The 12233-nt window shown below is 41.7% G+C and overlaps 1 protein-coding gene across 1 annotated transcript; it reads left to right on the top strand.

The window, feature by feature from the left end:
- The first annotated feature begins 2482 nt into the window (after positions 1–2482).
- On the top strand, positions 2483–11613 carry tssk6 (testis-specific serine kinase 6). Its single transcript, XM_078256098.1, has 6 exons — positions 2483–2737; positions 7630–8212; positions 10577–10756; positions 10850–10917; positions 11426–11521; positions 11596–11613. Exons 1-6 carry the CDS (start codon positions 2483–2485, stop codon positions 11611–11613), a joined length of 1200 nt encoding a protein of 399 aa, XP_078112224.1.
- Positions 11614–12233: the final 620 nt, after the last annotated feature.

Here is a 12233-nt window from a genome sequence, read left to right as displayed (position 1 = left end):
ATGCTTGTGATTAAAAGTACCTCAAAATTTGAATTACAGATATATGAAGTACATAAAAAAAGGACTTTGTTACAGTAACAACAGACCCCGATCATTTCATCATTTTACGTCTGTAGTCCCTGTGTTGTGGAGTAAAACTTGAAGTTGTTGTACTCTAGTGGTGTACATACAGTATGTTGCACATGATCTAAAAGTGTTAGGAGAAGATATGTCAAGGTTGTATTGTTTCTTTGTAGGGGAAATGCTTCATTTACATCACATAAAGTTTCAGGCTGTTCTATTTGTGTATATGGTTATAAAAAGTAATCCACTGTTATATGTATACATATATATATATATATATATGTACGTATATATAGATGTATGCGCCACATTGAGTGCTGCTGTTTAAAGGTCCCATGGCATGAAAATTTCACTTTATGAGTTTTTTTAGCATTAATATGAGTTCCCCCAGCCTGCCTATCGTCCCCCAGTGGCTAGAAATGGCGATAGGTGTAAACCGAGCCCTGGGTATCCTGCTCTGCCTTTGAGAAAATGAAAGCTCAGATGGGCCGATCTGGAATCTTGCTCCTTATGATGTCATAAGGAGTTAGGTTACCTCCCCTTTCTCTGCTTTCCAGCCACACACCCCCCACCCCCACCCCCCTCTCCTTCTCAATAGCTACAGACACAGAAATGGCACATACTAAGGAAAGCTCATTGTGGGACTGGCTCTAGTGGCTGTAATTCTGCACCAAGGCTGAATTTCGGGAAAGAGACTTCAGATACAGTATTAGGGGACCACTAAGGCCTATATAAAAGCATCCAAAGAGCACCATGTCATGGTACCTTTAAGACCACTCTGGTCTGTGTAGGGCCAAACCAAAAGATTTTTTTCCCCAGTTTGTTTCCCGGGAGTATTACTTACTGTAAAGGGAACCAGTGCTTTAATCCAACCGATGATTCATATTTAGGCTCATGGGAGTTGACAGTGCACTACTGGCAGCCATGGAAGCCAGATTTATCCGGGTTGTTTTGTGCACGTGAGAGGAATAACACAAAGTTTTAAGAACATTTCTGAATTTAACAGAACTCCAAGGACATGATAAACACCAGTGACCCAGGCTAATGCTGTTAGCTCAAAAAGAAAAAGAAGCCTCATCTAACAAGATGACAGCACTTTAGAAATACCTTTCTTTTCATCTGACCACCTGTTATCAAGGTGTTAGCCGCTGAGAGGACAAAAGAGTAAGTGGATGTATTCGGAGAAGGAATGGCAGATCGAAGGCAGGTTATGGTTTAATCCAACCCAATCCAATGGATTTTTTCTAATCTTTAGTTGTTTTCAGGGGCTTATAAGCAGGGGAGTGGAGTTCGCGTCCCAGGGGAAACCAAAAGACTTTCACCAAGAAAACGTGTGTTCATGTCCCCAGAGTACTACTTAAGGGGTCCGTTGTTTTACTTCAAATCACAATCTTTTTTTCTAATCTTAACTAGTTTTGGTGCTTAAACTGTCGCCGCTACAGGACAGTCACCTTTTATCGGCCGCTGAAATGACCAGGACCTCACGGTGCTCTGTAGCCGGCTAGCAGTCACCTCTCGTCAGCTAAACTTAACTGCAACGGCTGAGGCCGACCGGTACCTTACTGTGCCCTGTTCGTACGATATCATACGAACCGGTTCATTAAGTTCTTTTCAGACGCTAAGCGACACTTGGCCTGCGTAGTCGCGTGGATCCGTGGGCTCTCACTGCGCTCCTCACGTGAACAGACAGGCGGACAACGCTCCGCGAGTAAATGCCAGGCGATCAATGCTCAGTAACCATGGGGATCCTGCTGATACAACTGAATGAGAGTAGTTGACCGTGGTATCATATATTACTAATCACAGGTCGATTTGATTTATAACAAATAGTGGCAATCCTAGTCTTTCCTAACCACGAACTGTTATCGATAGCTAAAGTAAGCTAAATTAGCATAGTCATAATTACAGACGTTACCTGATAAATCCAGTCTTGTGCTGTCTGACAAGCAAACGCTCCACTGTCTATCTCCTGATAACTGTTTAGAAAACAGTTTGATATTTTAGGGAACTCACAAACACAAAAGTCTGTCTATTGTTCATTGATTTGTGTCAAGACATGCGTGCGACGGGCGTGTGTGAATGCGACGAGCATGAATGCGACAGTTTCACGGGATTGCGCCCGCTTGTCGCGTTGGCTGTCAGATTGTCCGCACCCATCCTTCTGCCCACTCGCCTCTCATTGAAAATGAATTACGAGGGACGACAGTCGTTCCCTGTGTGAAAAGACCTTTAGAATGCGTTGACAGAGTACATAGAGTTCCGATGGAAGGTTCTCAGAATCATCGCTTCTAAAATGATGTCATAATGTTCTGATTCAATAAACTGTTCCAATCTGACCAAGTGGCATTTCCCTACCAAACTAGATCAGGTTTTGGAGGGAATTCCGGTAACTCAACTTACTGTGGTCATCCTTACATTCATGATGAATAAAAGGCTAATGGAGAGCCGCGGTTATAGCTTTAAATGCAACCTGGGAGAAGGCATGTTTGGCAAAGTTGTGAGTGCATACTCAAGCCGACTAAAGAGAAGGGTTGCCATAAAGGTTATAGACAAAAATAAGGTTAATCCTAGTTACTTGGAAAAGTTTCTGTCTCGGGAAATGGAGATCATCAGGTCTTTGAACCATCCTCACATTATCAAGACTCTTGACATCTTTGAGTCACATACAAGCAAGGTAATCAATATTTTGTATTTATTTAATATTCTGTGAAAGATCATTCTTTATGGCCCAATGCAAATCTTACTTGTATTTTTTCACTAACCACCTGTTTTTATCCACTCGGCCTCGGTCATTTCTGCCCAACTATTAACATTTACCCAGTTTTTATATACACTTTTAAAACTTCTTCTTTTGGATTGTGGAATTCAAATACAAGCCATGTTTAATTATGTGATTCATTCAGGTACATAGTTGAACTTACATAGTTACTTTGAATATTCTGTGAGCATATAGACATACATACATATACATACATACAGGCCTACATATATGACAAACCAGTCTCACTGCAGTTCGTGAAATGTTCACGTAAATTGAATCTATTGATTCGTGTACATGGACACTAGTTTTTTTTCGTGATGATCAGCACGTTTTTTAAACTAATGTATTTCAATGAGAAGCATCTTTTGTGATCACAACACAATTCTTTCTGCCGTCGGGCTGCAGCAGAGAAGCTATTGCTATTATTGGTATTTTTAGCCCAATAACCGCTGTTTTTAAATAAATTTGGGTATAAATGGCGGTAGAAAAAACATGTAACAGTGGCCGGGTTGGTCAGTGGGTATAGCAGGCGTACATATCCTGAGAGGTTTATGCCTCGACGCAGAGGTCCACGGTTCAAATCCGATCTGTGACGATTTCCTGCATGTCTTCTCCCCCTTTCTCACCTAGCTGTACTGTCAAAATTAAAGGTGGAAAAGCCCCAAAAAAACACGTAACATAGAAATTTGAGCGGCCTTTACAAACTCTACCAATTGCCACTGTAGGCCCCGCTGCTGGCATCCAGTGTAAAACCAAATGTAAATACCTTTGTGAAATAGATAGAACAGATATAAGGTGCTTTCCGACCAGATAGTACTTGTACTTTTTAGAGGAAAAGTACACTTCTAAGCAGTTCTAAGAACTACTCTCCCCTAAAATAATTTTTTCCATTTGCATTCCCACTGGCCAAGTGGCCATAGGGACTGGTAGGAGGGGTAAGGGAGTGACGCAAGCACGGCAACAGTCTATAGGATCGGTTATAGCATCGTCACTAGACCTTACAGTTACAGATACAACAACAACAAATTATGCTAATACTTGTGCACTTTTCCTATATTAAATGCACGTCCATTCTCGTAGTAATTCACGTAATGTTTTGCTCAACACAGACGGGGCTTTATTATACTCGGAACAGACCCCGCCTCTGCCTGCTGCGCTGTGGACGTGTGTGTGTGTGTGTGTGTGTGTGTGTGTGTGTGTGTGTGTGTGTGTGTGTGTGTGTGTGTGACGGCCGGCGAGCCGCAGGACAGGCTTGTGGAGTTTAACTCTGAAAAGACAGTTAACCACAGGTTCCCGTTAATCTTATGATGGACATGTGTTGTGATATTTAAACAAACGAACCGTCAACGAAAGTTGAATAAAAGCCACTTATTTACGAGAGCGGTCTGAGAGACCTCCAGCTCACAGCGAGGTGTCTGAGCATGACTGGCCAAGCGACGAGCTAGAAGCCGGGGCAGGCGCTTGCTGGCTGTCGCCTCACTTCATGGAGCTTCTGAACTCCGAAAACTTTGAAGCAAATTGTCAATTCGGCATCAATTTTCGCAAGACTGCCTATATTCGAAATCTAAACAGTTAATTTCTCGCCTAAAACGTTGTCAGAAGTGAATTTAATGATGAATAAGATGGTGAAAATTGTTAAAAATGTCCCGTTGTTGGTCGCTGCTCTGCCTGCAAGTTTCCGAGTTGGCAGTGGGCGTGACTTATAAGTTCGACCAATCAAGTACACCTAGGAAAAGGGAAAAGACCCTGCTCTGAAGTAGGAGCTAAAAAAGTACGCTACAGCGGCCAGAGGAACTTAAAAATCCCCAAATTTTTCCTGTCGGAACACGACGAAAAAAGTGTTCTAGGAACGTTTAGTTCTAAGAACTGCAAAAATCCCTCCGGTCGGAAAGCCCCTATAGATAGCTTTGTATTACACCCATAAAATACAACTTGGGTTTTATTGGTCAACGTGTTTTTATTGAGTGTTGCATACATACACAGTATAGAGACACAACAGGGATTACACAGATATAATACATTGAGAAGAAATTAAATAAATACAACTAAATCAAACAAACGACAAAAATACACATTTTCAATAGGTACAGGGAAAAGTTAATTGTTCCACATAAGAAATAAAAGGCTGCCACACTACATAAAATTTCCCAGTCGATCCCAGCAGTGTGTCTTGTCATCTCTATTTTGAGAAAATGCATGACCTCGGAAATCCACCTGCCAAAGAATGAGACGCCTTGCCAGAAGATCCTCTGATAGTACACCAAAAGGTCCAAGAAAAGGGCATGGTTCAATTGTCCGACCTTTGATCTCTGAATAAACTTCAAATAAAAGCTGGATTTCAATCAAGAAAACATTCCAAACTATTTCTGACCTTTATGTCAATGTAATATTTCCTAATTGGAGCCTACCAATTAAATGGCATCAATAGTAGCCATATACATTTGGATGACTGATACTGTATTTACTTACTACTTACTACATCTGTATCTACACAGAGTTAGCTAAAGGTGTTCAGAAATAATACACGTAAATATTAATACATGGAAAGAGCCAGTTACATTTGAAATGGCTGAGACATAAAATGGCTATAACAACAGACTACTGATAGGACAGATTCTTTTAATGGATAGATGATATATGGATGGATGGATTGATAGATAGATGATAGATGATGGATGGATGGATGGATGGATGGATGGATGGATGATGGATGGATGATGGATGGATGATGGATGGATGGATGGATCAACAAAACGTCATGCTTTTTTAACAGCAGATCGCTGTTCACTTCCCATTTACAACCGTCAACATTGGTTTCTTTTAACCATGACAGTGGTCATTCCCTAACCTTAACCACATGGTTAAAAATTGTAGTCATGATGACAAAGTCCTCTAACATTAATGAAGTAGTAATTCTAACCCAAACCATGATCTTTTTCTAATCCTAACCAAGATAGTGGCGTTCGATCAGAAAATGCTTACCAACAACCTATTTTCTTGTTTAATTTGGAGGATTTGTTCGGTATTTGTGGCAGCAATGGTAGAATTAAAGTAAGTCCATTGAATGACAATATACTGCTGTCGCCTAAACAAGACAACAGTCTACAGCTGCTACAGCAGCTCTGTGCGGCTGCATTTGGCCCAGCAATGCTTTGAGCTAAATCACCTTGCTAACTCCAAATGACTAAGTTGTTGATGCTGCTGATAATATGTACCATGTTCCCCATCTTAGTTTAAGCATTCTGGCATCCCCTAATTTGCATTTAACAAAGTACAGCTGAGGTTGGTGGAAATGACATTTGTTTTGCTATATGATACAGTACTTTGTCAAGATAATTGAAGTTCTGAGCTGATGATGGTGCTAGATGAAAAGGGTATCACCAAAGGCATTACTATTCATCTTGAGGGGAACATGGATGTCTGTAGTAAATTTCATGGCAATCCTTTAAATAGTTGTTGAAATCTTTCACTAAAAGCCAAAAATGTCAACCTGCTGGTGGAGCTAGAGAGAGGGTCAGAAGATCACCACAATCAGTATGAGCTATGGTGGACAACCCAACAGACATTGCCATATCTAGAGCCACAACAATAGCACGGCTAATGTCAGGATCAGACTACACAAATTCAGCCCAATTTTGACATACATGTCATGTGGCGCACATATGTAAACATGGCGAAAGGAAGGAGAGACGCTACTGCTGCTGTCTAGAGCACACAGTGCCCATATAGGCTTTTTTCACAGCAGGGATCGCCCCGCTTCCCAGCATTGCACGCTAGTGGGCTAGCCACTAGTGGTTAATTGTTTCTCTTCACTTTGACCACTGACAAGCAAAGAAAACAGGCTCCGCCCTCTTACAACCGTGATTTCAAAACAGACCATAATGGCGGCTTGTTTGGAATACGATCTCTTATTTTACGAAAATAGTTCACCCAAACCTGATTCTGAAAACATTTTAAGCGAGAAATGGGCTATGCAGTTGTGAATCTGTATTATGTATATTATTTCAGATCGACAATGGTCAGTTTAAAAGATATTCGGGAGTTTTTGAGAGACTGCTGCTCCACCAAAGCGTCGACCTATGAACTTGCGCATGATCTTCACGACAGCACTATACTCGTATAGAGTATACGACATATTCTGTCTGGGGGCTGAATGGTGTCATACTTGTAGTGTTTCCACTCTTCTGTCCAAGACCCAGCAAGAATTGTTGGCAATATGTCTGTCTAGTCTGACATAATGACTGTCGTGAAAGACAAAAAAATCGTGTAGTCTGATCCTGACATAACCCCGAAATTCCACCAGGCGCCGAATTGACGGATTCCGTCTGCAGCGCGGTTTTGTTCCGTCCTCCGCCACGCGCCATACCACACTGAGAGCCTGGGTAAATTAACTGGATGCTCTCGTCCTTCCACTTGCTGCCCGGCCTGTTGAACGCCCCGCAGCATGCGTGAAAAATAGACCTGGCGCATATTTTAGCCACCTCTCGCACGCTTCTCGGATGCGCTTCTTGGACGTGCTTATGGGACGCGGTACTGGGACGTGGTTCTGGGATGCGGTTCTGGGATGCAGTTCTGGAACGCGCTGCATCGCAGCTGGTGAAATAACAAGCACTGTCTTGAATGGCCGTGATTTCTGGTGGTGTCCACGGTGCCGGCGGAACACAGCGCAGACGCACCCAGTGGAATTTGGCTGTAAAAGTGCTACCATTTGTGTTGTTAGGTCAGATTCTTCTTATTTAATTAAAATTTTATTTTGACATCTATTGCACGTTCCTATATTTCACCATGCACTTTTGTATCTCTAGGTCTATGTGGTGATGGAGCTCTGTGTTAAAGGAGACCTCTTGAAGCATATCAATGTCAGGGGAGCCTTACCTGAACATTCAAGCTGCAGGCTTTTCACACAGCTGTGCGAGGCCGTCCAATACCTTCACAACAGTGACATGGCCCACAGAGACCTTAAATGTGAAAACATGCTGCTGGATACACACTTCAACCTCAAAGTGTGTGACTTTGGGTTCAGCAGGAGGCTCACTTACGCAGACGGGCGGTTGGTGCTGAGTGAAACCTTCTGTGGCACCTCGTCCTATGCATCGCCTGAGATTTTGAGAAGTTATCCGTACAACCCCAAAGTGTCTGATGTGTGGAGTATGGGTGTTGTGCTGTATATGATGCTCTATGCAGCAATGCCGTATGATTCCAGCAACGTTAGGAGGATGGTGAGAATTCAAATCCAGCATAATATCAACTTCCCAAACACTCCGTCTGTTTCGTCTGAGGCACAAGACCTTATCCGAAGCATTCTGCACCCTGTTGTGGAGCAGCGAATTACAATCAGCAGCATATTACAGAGTTACTGGATGTTGCGGGAAGTGAGAATGGACGAAAGTAATGAGGCTCCCACATCAAACGCTGGCTCCGGACAGAAAGGACCTCCAGATAAAAAGGCCAAAGAAGAAGAGAAACTTTCAAAAGTCAATTCAGAACCGGGGGAGGGACCATCAACTGCTGCCCCAAGACACTGATGTTACATTGGAAATTAGAAGCTGACCAAACTCTAAATAAATACATTTATTAACACTTTTTTGTTTTAAAGTAACCAGCTGCAAAGTGTTTGAGTTTCCTCAATTGCAGGTGTGATGACCCTCTCACTGTCTTGGAGGCTGGCCAACCTCAGTAGGCCACTGTTTGATAGTGGAGGGTCGTCAGCTGACAAGAAGAAGTACTAGAGAATAATGATTAAGTTACCTTTTAGGACTTTTATTTTGAAAATACACCCTACTCTAGGGCACCTCAGTAAGGTTCTGTTAGCGTCTGGTAGCTTTAATTCTGAAAATCCAGCCCAGTCCAGGTTGAAGAAGGTGTGTGTGTGTGTGTGTGTGTGTGTGTGTGTGTGTGTGTGTGTGTGTGTGTGTGTGTGTGTGTGTGTGTGTGTGTGTGTGTGACACAGAGGTAATTTTAAATTGTGAATCAAATTTGAAGGTTTTTATTTTTTAATAGTAAAAAAGAGAGAGAGAGAGAGAGGGGTCTAAACTGCCAAAAAAGAGCTTAACGGCAATACACCAATCAGAAACAGAGGCAGATACTAATGGAGTGTAATCAGCCAGTCACTTGTGTGTTATCAATCAATCAAGCAAGCAAGCAAGCAACCAAAAAACAAACCAATGAAGTAATTACTCCCTAGGAATCCCCACCAATCAGTTCCGAAACGTTAGAATTTGCAGGATGGCTCTCCAGCTATCGTTGCCTATATGCTTGTGGTGATCTGTATACGATGGAGAACTGGCCAGCAGCAATTGTTTTGTCAGTATCTTTATCCGTGTCTGTCTCCACTGCATGCCGGACGGTTGACACTGGGTCTTACATGAATAATAAAAGGTCGTCAGCATACGAAAAAAAAAACCTGTGCTCTATGCGACCTCTATGAATACCCTAAAGGGGTGAAGATCTAAGAGTTAATTAGGTGTTCTTTAGAAAATAAGTGCAAATAGGAGGGGAATTTCATTATGCAAATGAGACATTATCTAATTATATATGTGCTAATTTGAATAAATAAAGGTGTTTCGTATTTTTCAACTTGGAAGCTATTTTCCCATGCATTGGTATAATGTAAATAATCAACTGGGGAAGTTTCATGGTGATATCTGTTAGTTAAAATATTTTCCTCATTCACCTGCAGTGTCTCCACTTAACATGGGCTGCAATGGGAAATTGCGGCATCATCAATTTCAGTATTTTTCATTATTTTCCACCACTTGGATCTTTTAGGATTTTTTTTATATTTTATAGAGGAGACTTTTATGAGTAATAAACATTTGTCAGATTTTCTGGTGCAATTTGTGGGAGATTCACCCCTTTTTTCTCACAAAATGCTTGCACTACTATTCAGGTTAGCGAGTGCTGGTCGGTTTGTTGTTTTTTGGTGGTCTTGCTGGTGATGTCATACGATCAGCATGGTCTTGTGGGTGAAGCTGCTCCAACAGTATGGTCCTGCTGCCTGCAGCTAAATAACAAACTTATCTAATTGTTTCATGTTATTATGTGTTATTACGGTGGAAAAACTGAGTTTAACTTTAGGGTACTGAGTCCTGAGGCCTGTACTACGAAGCGAGATCAACATGTCCTGGATTTCTTTCAGTTACCCGGCTTCACCTAACCTAACAACCACGGTCCCGCATAAGCTGTATCACGACGCTAGTTATCAACTAGTTCAGTCAACCCAGGTTTTTCCAATCTAGAGACGCGCGCGTTCACATAAAAGGGGCGGTGATCACGCCGTATGTCCAATCGCAAACACGGACAAAACTAGAGCTGCATATTTCACACAGGAGGAGCAGACCATAATCATACAAACTTATCAGCAATTTAAACACATAATAGGGGCTAAAAGCAACACAGTCGCTGCTGCCAAAGCAAGGAGGGAAAGCTGGCAGAAAATAGCAGACGCTGTAAATGCGTACGTTACATGACTTATTGATATAACTGTCACAGGAGAAATATCTGACCATAATTACACTTGTGCATTCCATAACTTATGTTGCCGTATTATTTTAGTTGCAACCCCGGCAGTGGCAAACGATCGTGGGAGCAAATAAAAATTAAATATAAAAACATATTTCAAACCGGTAAGTAGCAGTAGCAATACTTGCACATATTTTAAGGCCAACAAGTACAAGGTTGAATTGCGGGATCAGTCCCTTTTGTAGGATATTGGTATACAAAGGGTCTATAGAACAACGAAATTGCGTGCAGCCAACAGGAAGAAAAATGAGGCAAAGAAGACTGGAGGGGGCCCTCCCCCACAGGACTTCACTCCTGCTGAGGAGCTGGCCCTCTCCAGCAATCAGGGTCGGCCCCTGATGGAAGGAGTGGAAGGGGGCATTTCTTCTGACCCTGGTGGCAGCAGCTCACAGACCCAGGCATATGTACAGGGTACATACATGTACAAGTAATCTACGTGACCATGTTCATTCAACAATTCTTTCTGAATATTGTAGGAGTGAAATGTATTACTGTGCTCTGCAGTGACAGGAGATACAGTGGTGTTGCTGCCACCACCACCACCCACTGTCGTCCCACTGTGCCATACAGCGGTAACAGTGAAACTAATAGTCATACACCAGTATGTATGCCATATGTGGTTGCTGAATATTGATCAAATAGGCCATTTATTTCCTCACGTGGAGGTCCTAGATGATCAGGACACTGTGTCTGCCTGCTCAGAGAGCGTTTTGGGGGTACACTTTTGAGTTTTTTTACCACTTGCAACACAGATGGTGAGAGTGTGTGAATGTGTGGCTGTGATTGAAGTGTCTGTAATGACTTGCTAATGGTGGTGGTCTGAACATGAGACACAAGTCCTTAAAGTGCTCATTTCAAATATGATTGATAAATTGATTAAATTGCTATGGTGTTAAACTCAGCAGGAACAGGAAGAGGAGGAGGAACATATTCCACCCCCTGAGCCTAGGGCCTCCACGTCAAGGCCAAGACAAAGACACGTGGTAAGCAATGGACCTTAAAACACAGTAGTCAAATGGACACCTTCAACTTCCTCCAAGTGTGCCTTGCAAATGGACAATGTTCTTTTATTTGTTTCAGGTTGGAGCAGACAATGTGAGGGCCCTGGAGCTGGATATAGAATATGAGAAGCTTTTAATAAAGAAAACTAGGCTGGAGATAGAAAAGCTTGAGAAGGTAGGTAGTACATAACTGAATGTATAAATGACAAAACGTACAGTTACACTGACATTCTTTTTCTGTGTTCCTAGGAAAGGGACAACGCATGAGGATGTATTTTCTTTCTTTATTCTACGTTTGTCTTTTAACAATTTTCTTCTTTTAACAACAAGTTTTTTGTGGGGGTTTTCACCATTTTTTTTTTCTTTCAATGTCCTATTTATTGTGTTTTGAAACAGAGCTGTTTATAAGTGAATAAAACATCCAACTTCAATGAAAGTAGTAAAATGATCATTTATTTCACTTGAAATGAAGTGAAGAGCATTGTACGGTACCATACATGTTGTTTTTTCTTTGAAATGTTGTGGTTGAAAGAAACCCAAATTACTGATATGGAAATGATTAGAAAATGGGTCAAATCGACCCAAGAACAACAGAAGGGGTTAAGGGGGAGACACCCCAGTGAATAGGGATAACATATCAACATGAAACCTCCCCAATTGATAACTAATATTAGGTCATTTCATTACTAGTTTCCTGTAAATGTTTGAATGAGCAAATTATGAATTAAGTTGTAAAATATGATTACATTTGCATACATTTCCAGGATGGTAATCAGAACATTGGAATAAGACTGAATGAAAATCCTTGTTTCATTTTGTCAACATATTAGAATCCAAAGTCTTTACACTGGGCGCTTTGGATATCTCCTTTTTACCACTCCATTAAT

Source organism: Sander vitreus, chromosome 1 (genome assembly GCF_031162955.1).
Source record: "Sander vitreus isolate 19-12246 chromosome 1, sanVit1, whole genome shotgun sequence".
NCBI lineage: Eukaryota > Metazoa > Chordata > Actinopteri > Perciformes > Percidae > Sander > Sander vitreus.
Note: the sequence above shows the minus strand (reverse complement) of the source record. Positions and strands in the feature narration are given on the sequence as shown.